Genomic DNA, 16,971 nt, shown 5'->3' on the forward strand with positions numbered 1-16,971 from the left:
GGAATTAGTTCCCCCCCCCCCCAATATTTCTAAGAATTAGTCTAGCCCCCCCCCCCCCACTTTTAATTTGCTTCCGACGCCAGTGAATGTGTAGCACTGGCAAATAAGTCCAATTCAGCTTACATGTATATTCAAATTCCCATTTTCCCATGATTTCTCGTGTTTTAATGGCATTGATTAAAAAAAAAAACTGAAATGTGTTGAAGCAATCCTTCAGTTCAGTAAAATATTGTTTGGCTCGCGAATATGTCTGGTTTTTTCCCCATAATATACATGTTACAATGTAAAGCTTACGCCAAACTACAGATTCTGGAGAGTTTTAAAAGTAGAAAAATGTCCAACTTTAAGACAATATATTTGCAAAATTATTGAGAGTCCAAAGACAGATTTTTGATATATTGTAAAGATAAATGTCCTTTTATAACTAGAAACAGATTTAGTGAATTTAAAGTGCCATTTTCTGACTTTTAAGCATTTAAAAAATGTATATTTTCACAATTTTACAAAAAGTTGGAAACATGCCAGATTCGTGACCTATCTGCACTTAACAGAAAGAATATATGGGAATTCTCACAAAATGAATTACACAAGTGTACCTTGTTAGTGTTAACTCTAAATGACTTTTTGAATTCATATTTAAACTAAACTCAGAATTCTTCACCATAATTTGGTGAATTATACAAAATTTTATTCTTGAAAGGGTCAAAATGCTATTTTTAGTAACAGTGCTGCAGAACCAAGTTTAGACTGACCACATCAAAAAAAAATTTGTGGCAAATTAATTCATATAGATGCACACTGTTACACACAAAATATGAAGTTGATCAGAGAACCTTGCTCCCACCACCTTTTGCATGGTTTTCTCGTAGACATGCTCTTAATAACACATTTATGATACAAGATCAATATAATCAAACACAATGAAGACATCTTTTCTTTGCTATATGATACAAAATAATGTTTCGATCATAAAATACAGTTGCATAAAAATATAAATGCATGCACAGCCATATTAAAGCAATATGAGCTGTATTTTTAAGAATTCATTTTGCTGCAAAACCCTGCTAGTATGATAAGTCCGCACATATAACCTAAACTTTTATGATAAATAAGATTTGAAAAAAGCATTAATCTTTGTCGAAGGAAATATTATCTTTTATGAAATATATAGCAAATCAATTTTTGTACAGGACGACAATAATTCAATTTGCTCCATTAAGACTTCTTAACAGCCTTTTCTACGAAAATATGGCTAACAGAAATTTAAAAACCATGATATTTTTGTCATTTTAGTAGAAAAGATCATTTTATTAAAAAAAAAAATTCAACATGAAAAATGTAGCTCATATTGCTTTAAATATATATATATATATATATATATATATATATATATATATATATATATATATATATATATATATATATATATATATATATATATATATATATATATATATATAAAGAGCATTTAAGTGTTGAGTGCGTAAATTATTTTATGATTTCAAATAAAACCTAACTTAATATTTTTTTGAAAATAAATTCACCCTGAAAGCAATGTATTTCTTATTTTTAAATTACTTTAAATGAGATTTTCTACAAAATGTCTTACAAATGATGTACTGTCTCAAATAAGCAACCAGTATGAAATATTTCTTTGTTTTTCTTTTTATGTCTCATAACTATGAACTCTGTCCATAAATATATTAACAAGACAAGGCAGGTTTACCACCCACTACGGGCTGGTCAGTGACCCCCTTTCTTAATACGTACCTGTCATTTTAAAATGATTGGAACTAAGTGTCCTTAAATACTGGTGCATTTTGTATTCAGAAAAGAAATAAATGCATTTAAATAAATTAATAACATTACATTAGTAAAATATCTATAACTTTCATTAACAATCATATTACCAGGGTAGTTATCGTTTACATAAAAAGATTTGGCCTGAAGTAAGTATTAAAATCATTCAATGGCATTTAGATTCAAACCAAAAAAAGAAAAGCCACATTACTGAAAAGATGTCTTCTTATTTGCTCAAATATTTTCCACTAACATGGCACAGTTTTCGTACATATTGTGTGTGTGTGTAGTCAGTATAAATAAAGTTACAGAATATTAAAAAAAATGAAGACATTCACATACATTTACTGTATTGTAAGACATCAACATTTGCTTGTTGTAACAGGATATTATTGTATGAAATCACTGAAAACAGCTGTAAATATAATCAAAGAACATTAAGTTAAAAAAAAAATTAAGAAAAATAATTTTCTAGAAAATATGGTCAAATTATTTATATATGGATGCAAACAATTTTGCTGTGACATTTTAATATATAAAAAAATAGGCATCAGTATACTATTCTTTATGAAACAATGCAGATACATAATTAATCCTATCTTCCTTCTGCTCTCCGGCAGGTATTGTCAAATTTTTTTGCTTAAATATGATGGAAAATATTCATTTTTATGTGGTTTGTGCACAGTTTTAAAGTCTTAAAGTTTACATGACCAGCCCACAACTGTAAATTTCACAATTAACTCATCTGTAGTTCGTTTATTGTCAGTTAGTGTATTTCCTCTTATTGATCCAAGTTTGCAAATCATCTTAGAATATTGAAGAAATATATACAATCTTACATAAGTTCACTGTAGATTCAAATAATACAACTTATTGGATATCTGCATATATAGACATTATGTCAAAGCGTAACCAAGTTGTTCTCAAGTTGCAACATACTTTATGCTCAGTATATTTTTATTTATAATTATTATTATTTGGTTTTGTTTTTTAATTTATAAATTATTTTAAATTAGAATTTTGTCCGATATCAGAAAGGCGTTGTTTCTTAAACTGTTTGCTATGATGTGAACACACTCTTTTTTGTAGGGAATCAAAGTTTAACTGTTAAAAACAAAACAATGATGTATGGTGCAGTTTTAAACTATTATTAAAAGCCAAAATGATATTGTTACATTTGAATGTAACGAAATACATGTGAATATATTTTTATAAAACCTTACAGCTGTGTTAGATTTTGAAAGAACACATAATATGCAAATGATAAACAATTGCAAATAAGATTTGTTCAGCGGCATTAACGTCTTCTGTGTATAAGCAACAGATGCGTAGAGTCTCCTGTGTCGTATATGTAAATATTCAGGTGGTCGTTCCTTACAATTTTCTGCGGTTGTAATGACACAATCATCCAATGCGTATCGATGTATGGATACAAATAAGTACATGTGAACCACTCGATGACAGTGCTTTGCATTCAGTGACATTACTTATGTTTTAACCCCTGAACTATTTTTAAGACCAGCATGCTAGGGTACAGACGTGTAAATACTATGCAGCCCTGTGAGAGAGTTGTCGACATTGGTTAGTAATTCTGGACACTTCCGGGATGTTAGGTTACCCCAAAATATCTTCATAGTCAAATCAGTGGCATTTTGGTTGGGGTTATGGTAGTTACAGTCTTCGTTTTCTATGTATATGATCAGCTATAGTGGATCGGAGAGAATTAATAATATTGACATACAAATGAACAGAAAAATATTATAAAACATTCGGTTTTGACACTCTGGGTGTTGTACTTGTAATTTTTTTGTTTAGGCCAGGCAGCTCAATATTACAGTGTCGATCCATTGACCCCCCCCCCCCCCCCCCCCGATTTGAAATCCAGATGGACGGTATATTTGGTTGCCTTTTAATCAAAAAGTACAATAAGAACTTGACGATTCTTTTTATAAATAAACAAGAGATCTAGACCAATAGGCCTTAACGGTCACCTGAGTACCTAAGTCTATTAAAAAAATTGTGGAGGAGTCTCATAAATGCATTTCATAGAGTTTTCCCCTGCCTGAATTCTTTTGAAAGGACTCTTAAATCTTAATCCTATATTTTAGCAGAAGACTTATCACTCGTATTAGAGTGTAGGACCTACTACTGTATAGGTATAAAGCTTCCATACAAAGTATTTTTTCCCAGTTAGTGAACTTTCAAAAGAGGTTTTATGTTTATATGTTTTCATAAACTAAAACAAGGTGGCTAGTATACTACTTTTTACTTTACTATTAACAAGTCTACTTGTTTATTTTAAAAATTTAAAAACTGTTTTAGTTTCAAATGATAAGAATACTTGTATAACTATTTTGATCATATAACTTCATTTTGAAGAAGCAAGGGAAGATAACTTTGTTAGCTGTTATAATCCTCTTCCATGAACTCCTTTCAAATGCTTTCACAATATCATATCAATAACTTTGATGAACAGCTTCATTATTTTTCTTTTCTAAACATGTGAATTAAATCATTTCTTTCATTGAATTACCTGAGCAGAATAAATCAGACAATTACATACTAGTACCCCCTTCCCCTGCCTTACATGCAGGTGACATGAACTATTATTAAAGATGACAGAATATTTTTTTTTCTAAATATCCAGTTAGTTTTTATTCCGTGTTCTTTGTCTTTTTTTAAACATTATGTGCATTAACACTATATGGCCTTATTTCCCCCAGCCCTACAACCTGAACTCCTGACCAAGGGGCCATGAATTTCACAATTTAGGTAGAGGAGTTTGTGGACATCATAACCATGCCTTCAGTTTTTCTCCACATGTGTGGGAGTAGTGAAGAAGATTTTCTAAGATTTAATACATTTTCACTATATGGCCAAAGAAGCCTCACCTTATAGCCTGAACCCCTGCCCACGCGCCATGAATTTCACAATTTTGGTAGAGGGCTTCATGGACATCATAACCATACATTCAGTTTTTTCATCACATGTGTGGGAGTACAGGAGAAGATTTTTTTAAATTTGGCTTTTTTGGCAAATTTTGCCCCGCCGGTGCCCCTGGTAGAGGTAGAGCCATTAATTTCACAATTTAGATTCCTCTTACCAAGAGATGCTTCACATCAAAAATGGTAACAATTGGCGCCTTGTAGTTTCCAAGAAGTTAAAAAATATAAAATTGTAAAACTGAACGACTGAGGTGACCTAAAAATTAAATAAGATTATAAACTCATAATACTTATCATTTGACCTATAGATATAGCCATGACTTTCAGAATTGATTACATATTATCCAATGCTGGTGTCTTGGGGGGGGGGGGGGGGCAGATTTCTCACAGAGGCCTTTTAATTTAGAGTTGTGGGGTTTGTTACTTGCCATTTAACACTAACTTTATATATTGATTGACAAGGAGAAATTTTAAAACAATAGGCAAGTAGCATCATTTTTGATAGGGGCAGACCGTACATCCCAAAATCTTGACAATCAATAAAAAACAAGCAAAACCACTAACAAACTAAAAAACACGTGGCCAATCTGCAAATTCCTAATCGAGGGATGGGAGGTTGTTAGTGGGAGTTTTTCACTATTTCTAGTCAAGGGAGAAGGGGTTAGTTTGTTAAAACTCTTTTTTTGTTAAAAGTAGGGAGTTAACCCCCCCCCCTTTCTGATGCTGTCCTTGGCTGACTAATTAGAAAGAGCATTCTGATTTCATCACAGGACATCCAGATGTTTGGTAGATTATAGAGAAATGGCTCTCTCTCTCTCTCTCTCTCTCCACACTCTCTCTCTCTCTCTCCTCTACCATGCCTCCCCTTTCTGATGCTACGACCTTGACTGACCAATTACAGAGAGTATTCTAATTCTATAAAATACGTCTAGATGTTGGGTAGCTTAAAGAGGAATTGTTTTTTTTTCTCTACCGTTTGGATTGACAATTAATCTTTACGAATTAAAAACTTATCCGTTAGTCTGGCAAATAAAGTTGGTTGATTAATGGAGGAACCTTGGCTTGTGGACCTTCAAAATGGCGGCCAAGGGTAAATATCTCTTGCTTAAATTACATCTAACGGAAAATGTAGGATTCTTTTCATTGCCTTCCATTGCTTTAAACTTCGCCATGCATAACCACATTTTGTCATACCAATTGGAGAGAACCAAGACAATAATTCTGGCTATCAAAACCAGAATTTTGTCAGTTTTAAATTGATACACCCTTTTTCAACTCATTTTAATATACTATCCAGTCGTTAGCTTTATTTCAATTCCCAAGATATCATTTACCTATTTCAAAAGAATTTTTTATACCAGTTGTTTTTTTGTTTGGCAAAATGTATTATTAAAACCATTGCTGTGCTTTCTTTTAAAACGTCTTTTTCCCCAAACTATTCTGTAATACATCTTTCATGAGCTTGTTGCATGACTGAAATGTACATATCCAAATGAATATAGCACATTGCTAGACATTGAGATATTTTAGTGCATTTATTGAACATTTTCATATTAAACAATTCTTTACTACATATGGTTTATAGCTAAAAACCATATTTCAGATTTTAAGGTAGACCTACTGTGTAATTATTTGTTGAGCATGGACCAGCCTCCTTAATGTAAAAAAATCATAGAACAGAAGAAAAACATTTTTTTTTTTAAAAAACCCTAAACTTCACTGTTGTGCAATATATAAGGAATAAGGAATCATTCTTTGAGTATTATGAGGTGATAATTTCGGTCGGGGTGTGATCAAATCCAATAAAGCCCGAAGTGCTTTATGATAGATTTGATCACACCCCGACCGAAATTATCATCTCATAATATTCAAAGAATGAATACTTATTACTTATATTTATATAATTTGAAGCCATCGTACGATTATATATTTAAATATTAATAAGCAAACTCTGCTGGCGCCTCGATTTGGCGTCATTTGTATTATGGGTTATATAGTACAAAATCGATACGTAGTGTTATCACAGGCAAAGACACTGGAAAATGTAAATATACATGTATATTCCCTACCGTCCCTGGCAGGGGTAAATGTCATGAATAAGCTAGGGTGCCAAAGTATCATAAATTAAAAATTTTGGAATAAAGGACTGTGGTACACTCTCAAAGTCAGACTGCATGCATGAGCATTTAAAGAGATCATGCCCAGTAATATGATAACAATCAAAAAATCGAAATGTACTGGTATGTATCAATATTGTTTAGTTAGTTTTTACTGAGATGGTACAGTGTGAAATATTACTGACAATAAACATTTGCTAAATAATTCATGTATTATAATACATTTTCACTTCTTAATGCCAGCAGTTCACCACAATACATTTGTCAAATTGAATTTGAAGATTTGTTCCAAACAAATTAAGTACAATCAAGAATGCTTTTTTCTGACATGTTTCCGTAGCCCGTCACCCGACACAAACTTCCTGTCACAAAGCTTACATTCAACCCTCTCTGTACGGTGAATGCGCATGTGTTGAAACATGTCGTATTTTCGGTTGAATCCTCTCTTGCACACGGGGCAGGAGAATGGACGTTCATCTGAATGTAGAACCAGATGGCGCTTCAGGTTCTGTACAGTTCTGAATCCCCTCTGACACTCCCAGCAAATGTGAGGATGGGTCGCAGCGTGCTCTGGTAGGTGTTTTTCCAGTTGTTCCGCGGAACCAAATCCGGCAAGACACAGCTCGCATCTGTATGGAGCTTTTGCAGGATGTATATTTTCAACATGTCTGTCCAAGTCATGTTTGCGGTAAAACTCTCTCGGACAAAAGTTGCACTTGAGCTTAGTTTTTTTCTCCTCAGTGTGCTGGTCCTGGTGCCTCTCCATGTCTCGCTTGTATTTAAATGTCTTTCCACAATCCTCACAGGAATGAGTCACCGAGCTCTCATGAGAAGCAAAGTGGCGCTCCAGCTTGCTTTTGGTCCTGAACTCTTTTTGACAAACCAAACAAGAAAGAATGAGAGGTTTGTTATGTTTTTCTAATGAGTGCTTCTTTAATTTGGATATCTTTGAAAATGTCTGATGACATTCCCCACAAAAGATGAATTCTGTGCAAGTGGAACTATTCTGCTGACCTTTCATAAAGACAGATTTCACACAATTCCTCCCAGATTCTAAAGGGCTTTTGGAACTTGTTTTCTGAATGTTAGGGTCCTTTGATCTGGACAGAATTTTTTTGGCTTTTATTGTAGGATCTTTAGGGGAGTTTTCTATTATGTTGACCTCCTCCAGATTCTCTTCACATAAGTGAAGCTGGAGTGATGAGAACTTGGGGAATACTTTCAGGCAAAGTTTACACTTGAAACCGTCACTGAATCTTCTTTCTCTTTCATTTATATTTGCACTGGAATTCTCACTGTTTGAAGGTTGACTGATTTCTTGACCTGCATGCTCTTTTTCCTTAAAATCTGTATGTAAATCATCATCTTCTTCATCATGGGCCTGCTCATGAGGCTTAGAACCAGTTTGTAACTCCTCATCTGATCCCTCATTTATGGCACAATTTCTGGTATAACTATTCACCAGTGGTTCCTTATCAGTGTCATCTATCAGAGCACCTTTATATAAATTTGAAGTTTCTGGTGAATTTTCATTTTCACTTTCAGCCCTGAAACGCTGATCTTTCAGTAGAGTCATTGATTCTGAAAACTCATCAACATCATTGTGCAAAGAATTTGTTCCTTCCAAATTGTTCAGGTCCAGTGGCATGTTTGAATCCTCAGCCTTACTATCAGAATTCTCAGGATAAGGCTTTGACTGGTAAGAGTGGGCCTCTAGGGCAGCAGCTCTCTCAAACTTTCTCCTGAAATTGTTTTCATTTGGATCACAGATTGCGTCATCCTGCAAATTGCCCTCTTCCTCCTCCGAAGATATTGGAACATCACATGTATGAAGCTGTTGAGCAGAAAATGTTGTAAATGATTGACTACAAATTTTACAAACATGTGAACCTTCATCAGGGGATTTTTCCTCACTTTTACTGGGTTTTTTCTTTTTTGATTTTCTAGGCAGAGCTTTCCTTGTGCTTAATTTGTTGCTTTTCCTGTACTTTCTCATGACATTGTGTCGACGCTTGTGAATGGTTAAATCACTGAACCATGCAAATTTAGAAGGGCAAAGGTCACACTGGTATTGCCTCTCCCCAGAGTGCATTCTAAGAGTGTGTCTATGCATATCATGCTCTCGTCCAAATCTACGTTTGCATACTTTGCAGGCAAAAGGGAGGGGGTCAAAATGAGCCCTTATGTGTCTTTTCCAAGTGTTTTGAGATTTGAATCCCTTATCACAAATTTCACACTTCAATTTGGTTTCCTCCTTTTTGTGTTCATTTTCATGAGTTCTCAGATTGTCTTTGGAATCAAAAACAAACTTGCACTGTTCACATCTAAAGGGTTTGTCCTCTGTCACTGTGTGGGCAATATCTGCATGGCGCTCCAAGTCATGTTTGCGACTGTAGGATCTATTGCATTGTAAGCACGTCCACCGCTTGTTCTTGTTGGGCTTACTGACTGGTGGCATTTTGGTGTTCTTTCTACAAATTCAATTATAAATAAATAAATAAATTATTATGATCATCTTTTTTTCCAATAAAAAGTTCACCAATGTAACAATGATTCAATGCTGTTGAGTATTTTACTTTCACTGCAAGTTGAATAGAGGAAATTAGAGATATGTTGTAAACAGGTCCAGTACAATCACTAGATTTAGCTACGTAGCTTGATTTACCTACATAGCTTTATATACCTACCTGAAGTAGGTTTATTTAGCTACCTTTATGCAATTTTGCATTTTATGTAAAACAGACAAAAAGTCGCAAGGAACTGTCAATCTATATTTGTACTGTGTAGTTATATAAAAGCAACCCAGAGCAAAAATAGTTAAAACATCGCTGCGTTACAGCAGTTTGAAAGAAAACGTGCATTTCTATTGTTTGATTAATTGTATGACACCTTGTGTGCGATGAGGCATGGATAATTGTGATTGCTTCATATTGTGCTGAATTATTACTAATCAATCATCATGTTAACCAGAACTGTTCCTCTTTGTTTTCCCATTTAGAAAATAGCTATTTGGTAACACATAAACAGTTATACATAGCCCCAAAACTTTTAAAACTTTGACTGCATTTGCGCAAAAAGAGCAACAGTTTTAAGAATGATTTTTTTATGAATTGTTTTCAGATCAGTTCGAAGTTGAAAATTGCTGCTGCACCTTAGTGCCACTTTTAGTACAAATGCCCATTTAAGACAAAAGTATGATTGAGTATCTAAATAAACCTACTTCAGGTAGGTAAATAAAGCTATGTAGGTAACTAAATCTAGTGATTGTACTTGACCTGGTAAACATCAATCGCACTTGATTTCATTGTTTACATTATCATCTGAATTAATACTACATATTTACAGAATTCTAGTTTATCGAATAATGATAATCTATGCAGAATGGTAAAATTAACGCATATGAAGCAGAATATCTTTAAAATATAAAATAGTTTTCTGTTCTTACTCTTCTTTAGGCCGTCTTGAAAAAACGACCGATGATTTCCGAATGTTGAACTATGTTTATAACTGACGGTGACGAGGTAATTTGTTTGCCTGTATTTTGGCACCGTGGGTGGATTCATATTTTCTTCATATTTCATCTGGACTTTCAAAGATTATTTTGTAGCTTATGAAGTAAAGAACCCCTATTCTTTATCATTATGAATATTACACAGACTGGTGTTTTTCTTGATATTGTGGTGCAGTTGTACGGTTGCACCTATCGAGTATTGGATAGTTTTCATTGACCCAACATCAGCATGATCAGGTGCCGACACTGCCCTAACATTGGGGAAATGTTGGTCTTGTATCTAACGCACATCGACCTGAAAACTTGTGAGACCAACGTTAGGCCAGTTGAATGCAATGACCACGTTTTATTTGAAAAGAACTTTATATTATTTGCGGTGGACCGTTGTCGTATAATTTAAGCTCCGCCCTGTAAAAAGGTCCGGGGCGGACCATAAATGTTAACATTTAAGGTCCGCCTTTGCTCTAAAAGGGTCCGGCCCGTATAAGAAAAGGTCCGCCTAACATAAAAGTTCCGGGGTATATATTTTTTCATTTGTATTTTTTTTTCAATTTCGAGTATTTTGTTATAAAATAAGTGGTATTGTTTTGTTATTCTTTAAAAGGAGTACTCACCCAAGGTGAGTTTGTTAACATCCATCACGAAGTGTAAAATTAATGAAAATACATTATAATTTTACATGTAGTTAAAACTCACATTTAAAAAAAACAGTTTAAACCTGAGTTTTTTTATTTCAACATTAATTTTGCCATTCAATCTTATATAAACAGGAAATGAAACTGATTGGTGTCACTAATGAAACAATGGCTTCACTCAGGTGTTATATACACAAACACCACCCTGCAGGTGTGAAGGGTTCACACCTTTAGGTGTTTGACTGTTTGAAATGATCATGCAAAAAATGGACATTTTATACGTCCTCTTTTTGCACATCTTTCCAATATGATACACGCTTAAAAACGTGACACGTTACAAAATCAAATATTTTTTACAATTAAATTAAATATCGATACCTGCAAGCGGTACATATTATTGCTATTTTTTTTTTTTTTGCACTAGGGCACATGTATAAGCTATGCTAATTATAATAAATTGTTCAATTCTTCGATCCTTTTTTCTATAATTATATTTTTGGATCAGACTTTTGCCGTTGTTAATATCAAAGAAGTGGAGTATCCAAAGGAATTGATTTGTTCATAAGAAATTAAACACATGTAATATTAGCAAAGAGTCACATTCCTGTCTTAGCATTTTGTATCCTAAAAGAATTTAAGGTGATTCAGTTTAAAAATTTCTTAAAAAGAAAATATTTGTGTGAAAAAGGCAAATGTTGACACCCCGGTAACATTTTATTTTAGATTTCTGCCTGCTACGCCCACATAAATGTTTATCATTAATTTTTTTCACAAGTATCATATAAACATTATCAAATGCATTCCTTTGCCCCTCCCCCAATTTAAAGAATAAAAAGGCCATTAGATGAAAATCAATACCGTCAGACAAATAGCCCAAACATAGCTTAATATTTTAAGATTATTTCAATGAGACGGACAATCGTTTGCAATGGATTTTAGGCCTTTGTCGCATTTTTAAAAGTCGTCGGATAAAACTTAATTATAAATATGTTTTACTACAGTAACTTCTCTTACTAAAGATTACATTAATTTTACGATCTTCTTAGGGACACAGTGCATTTATATATACATGTACCGGGTCTTATTCCTTTAATTGAAATATCTTACAATGAAAATCAATTATTTAAATATTTATAAAGGATGTGTAACTACTCTGAATGAATAAAAAAAAACTTCCCTGAAGTCAATTTCATGTCCACTCCAACATTAAGAAGATCAATTGAAAGATATCACAACAAGAATCAAATGAATATTAAACTACATCCATGTATGACCAGTTTTTTTAACGAGGCGGACCTTCAACTATAATATTGGGTCCTACCTCTAAAATAAAAGGTCACTGGGTAAAAATACTATGAATTATATATACCATTTCACTTATAATTTCCTTATGTTCATGCCAATGTTTTATACATACTCCCCAAAAAGTAAGGGGGGGGGGCAACTCCAAGATAATTTTCACCAAATTCTGAATAACCTTGTAAAGTATACAGATAAAAGTTTAAAATTACGAAATGAATTTTTGGCATAATTTAAGTAGATTGTCTATTCTCCTGTTCCAATTGCATATCTGTATGTTATATGTACATGAATACGGACGGGCTGTTAAGCCTAAAGTGAATAAAGAAAGAATGAATAAACACTACATGTACCTGTAGTCAATTAAAACCTGCTTTTTGATAATAGGTACAAGTGTCTTCTAATTAACTTTATTTTGTTTTTTCACGCCCTTATAGTTACATGTACCACAGTTACGTATGTTCAGTATATTGTCAACGTATATTGCTTTTGTTCAGGTAATCCATATACATGTATGCGGCCTCTTTTCATTTATCATACACTAAATAAATGTTAAATCTACCTAGAGACGTATAAATTATTAGTATATAATCAAACGCTCCTAACCTACTGAAAATTAAACAAAGCACGAGCTAAAAAGACAATATAAGTTGTGTAGAACACTACAGCGGAGACATTTTTGTTCAGGGGTGTATTCTGATTAGCACAGGTGTGAATGCCTGCAGGGCTTCTTTTACCCGTGTTCACCTGTCGTGAAACCCTCTGTTAACACTCTGTATACACCGGAAGAGATTTAAAAACAAAGGGACTTAATAGTGTGTGCAAATTATTGTCAAAATACTCCTGGTTTTCTTTTTCTTTTTTCAGATTCTTATACAATTGGTCAAAATCTAACCCGCTATCAATATTAACTTTAATATTCCAAAAGTAATTTAATTAGTATTACGGTCATACATGTACGATACGCAAATGTCCGATTGGATTACATAAACAAAGACATCTTTAAGATACATGTACATGAGCAATTAGAATAATTACTTTAAGAGAACTTTTAATAAGTGACTACGGGTAGGACCTTTTCTTATAGAAGAAAGCCGGACCCTAAATGTTAACATTAAAGGTCCGACCGGACCATTTTACAGGGCGGACCTTAAATTATACGACACCGTCCAAATTTCTTCTCACGGTTGCATACGCGGACGCAGGGAGGTAGAAATTCAAATTTCGTATTTACACAGTTGAATTACGGAAGATTTTCCTCGGATTCCCATGGAATTTTTTTCTAGATCAGCGCATGCGGAGGGCTACAGTTATTCAACTTTCACTTTCTCAACATAAAATGCCCAAGACTAAAATCCCTGAACTTGATCTATCTTAAATTCTTTGTTGAATTAAAAGACTAAAGCTCACCGGGTCACAATTTCGTCTCATATCAATTTCAACACCGTCTTTGTATAAGATCAACAACTTCAAGAATGTTAAACCATTTATAACAAAAATCAAAACACTTACCTTTCCTTTATTCTGTATAAGCTGTTACAAAATTTTATGCTCCGTTTATATATATATTGTTTATATTTTTATAGGCTATATCACTTACCCTGTATATTTTGTGTATATTTCATTCATATCAAATGCTATTTTAATAATGTTATGTTCTAAATTTGTCATTTCATTTTCATTTTATTTATTCTCATATTGTATAAAACAACATAGAGAAAATATACAATACATACAATATTAAACAAAAAGCAAGAGTGTATACTGTACACATCAACCTGGAGAGTTGACTCTCTTATTAATGATATTGATGAATTTACATAAGTTATTAATAACAGCTAATTTTTTACATGAAAATAATTCAAAAAATTTGAAAGCATTTGGTCGTCTAAAATACATTGATGGTAAATAAGCTTTTCTATATTCTTTCAATTCTGGACATATCATGATATAGTGATATTCGTCGCCAATGTTATTTTTACATAAATTACAAAATCGTTGATTTCTAGGTACATTGTTCCATCTGCCTGTCTCAATTGGCAGTTTATGGTTGCTTGTTCTAAATCTAACTAATGTAGTAATGTTATTCATATAAGCACCAGAGTTTATGTAATTTCTAGGTACAAAAGTGTTATTGGTAAACAAGTTATAGATCAATCCTTTACTAGATGCGTTACAATCAGAGACCCATTTTTGTTGAAATTGGTCAATCAAAGTTTGCTTAGCAACATTTAAAATCCATTTTTCATTTTCTACATTATGCGTCAACCAGACATAGCTTAGACCACATTCATGTAAAATATTCTGTATACATTCAACCCATTTGAAATTATAATTGTTGATTTGTGTTAGGCTATGTAAAAAACTATACAATATATATGACAATTTTGATTCTTTACCTTTCAACAATCTTATCCAAAAATTCAACATTCTAATTTTTGCTTTCACACACAATGGATATCTAGCAAGTTCACCGTAGATCATAAAATTTGGTGTGGACGTCTTAAGACTAAGTATAAGTTTACAAAATTTAAGATGCAATTTTTCAATGATACATAAATTTTCAAAACCCCACAATTCAGAACCATACAGTAAAATTGGAACAACCATTTTGTCGAACATATCAAGTTGACAATCAATCGATAGATTTAATTCTCTTGACTTTTTAATTATTGCGTACATAGCTCTGGTAGCTCTAGTCACTACATATTTCCTAGTACTGTAGAAAGAGCCTGTTCTTGAAAAGATAACTCCTAAATTTTTAAATTCCTTGACGATTTCTATTTCGTTACCATTGTATAAAAATGATACATTTGAGGTTTGTCTACCTTTGCCAAAAATAATAATTTTAGTTTTCTCAACATTCACTTGTAATTTCCATTTTTCACAGTACATTTGAAAACAATGAAGCTGATATTGTAGATCATCTTCGGTTTCGGACATCAGCACAGTGTCGTCTGCATACAACATAATCATAATTCTTAGATAACAATTTAAATTTTGTTCAATTTCTTCAGACAGGCTTTTTAGTCCTATGACATTTTCATGTGATAAAAAATCTTCAAGATCATTAAGATATAATGCAAAAAGAAACGGAGATAAGTTTTCTCCCTGACGGACACCATTTTGACAAGGGAAATATTCGGAAAAATCATTATTATAAAATATTCTTGATCTACAGCCATTATACATATTGACAACAACCCTTAAACATTTCCCTTTAATTTGATATTCAATGAGTTTTTTCCATAATCCTATTCTCCACACTTTATCGAATGTAGCTTTAAAATCAATAAAAGCACAGAAGAGTTTCTTTTTCTTAAGTGAAAAAAGTTCAATCAGGGAGTAAAGAACAAACATATTGTCAATTGTAGAATAATTTTCTCTAAAACCACTCTGATTTTCCCTGATAAGATTAACATTATCAGCAAAAGTAGTTAACCTTCTACACAATACAGAAGTAAAAACCTTTCCTAGACAGCTCAAAAGAGTAATCGGACGGTAATTTTGTGGGTCAGCATAACTACCCTTTTTCTTATATATTGGTTTTATGTTTCCGACCAACCAGGCTTCCGGAATAATACCAGTATCAAACACTAAATTAAAAAGTTTAACATATAATGGTATCATGATATTAATGGATGACTTAATATATTCATTAACAACAGATAAATTTTTTGGTATATACGTTTTTAAAATGAAAAAAAAACCGAAAAAAAGTAAAATATTCAAATGTATGTCGAAATCTTTAAATACTTATTTCTTTAATTTTCAAATTAACGTCAATTGTTAAATAAGCCTCACAGGACCACTTAGTATTTTAATTATACATAATTCAACCTGTTTTGACATCTTACCTGGCACATGTTCGTTTCATTTTTATCCACGCCCACAAGTAATTAAATAACCAATTATATTTTATATTTCGGGATTAACTTTAGGGGCGTGACTTTGTAATTATCGACTAAATAAAACCAAAAGCCAAACGCAAATTGTCACCTTTTGACATTTGCAATCTAAATTAATAAACTTCATATTTTGGCTTTATTTTAATATATATTTGATTTTATTTCGAAGGTAAATATTTTTTTTATGTTCTTTTTCTTTTCAATTTTAAGAACTGATTTTATTGTGAATTTACACCTTTTGACATTTGCAATCTATATTGATAATCTTTGTATTTTGGCTTTATTTTAATATTTGGTTTTATTTCGAAGTCCCCGAAGATCCTTTATTCCCCCGGTACCTCAGCAAAGCGAATTACAGAGAGAAACCGTTGTAACAAAGCTTTTCAGAACTGTACATGTGTTTAAGACTATATATGACCAAGTAAATTAAACAATGGTTGTAGAAAGGACACCAATGAACCCCCTTCATAATTTCAGATTCTTAAATCTTCAAAAACAAGACTGTACGGTACCTGCGCAGTTCGACAGCTGTTTTGAGTTATTAAAAAGGCAGTGTCCTGTTCTTGTATGCAAACTTTTCAAACAAAATGACATGTAGGACTTCATATTCATTGTTTTTATATCTTTTGGCAATATTTTTGGCCAGTTTCGGGCAGAAACAAGCCAGTTCAAGAAATGTTTACACTCTTTTTCCTCATATGTACAAGATGGCCGCACACAGTTAAACGCTTCGCGGTCCCAATCGAACTTACCCAA

General features: G+C 32.7%; 2 protein-coding genes across 4 annotated transcripts in view; one reads left to right on the plus strand and one right to left on the minus strand.

Moving 5' to 3' along the window:
• Positions 1 to 16,971, plus strand: part of LOC128184831 (protein PAT1 homolog 1-like) — an 89,975-nt gene that overhangs the window by 29,667 nt on the left and 43,337 nt on the right. The window lies entirely within an intron of this gene.
• LOC128184835 (zinc finger protein 91-like) lies at positions 6,987 to 9,335 on the minus strand. Its single transcript, XM_052854450.1, has one exon. The coding sequence runs from the start codon at positions 9,318 to 9,320 to the stop codon at positions 7,170 to 7,172; it is 2,151 nt and encodes a 716-aa protein (XP_052710410.1). The 5' UTR covers positions 9,321 to 9,335; the 3' UTR covers positions 6,987 to 7,169.

This window comes from Crassostrea angulata, chromosome 5, assembly GCF_025612915.1.
Source record: "Crassostrea angulata isolate pt1a10 chromosome 5, ASM2561291v2, whole genome shotgun sequence".
Lineage (NCBI taxonomy): Eukaryota > Metazoa > Mollusca > Bivalvia > Ostreida > Ostreidae > Magallana > Magallana angulata.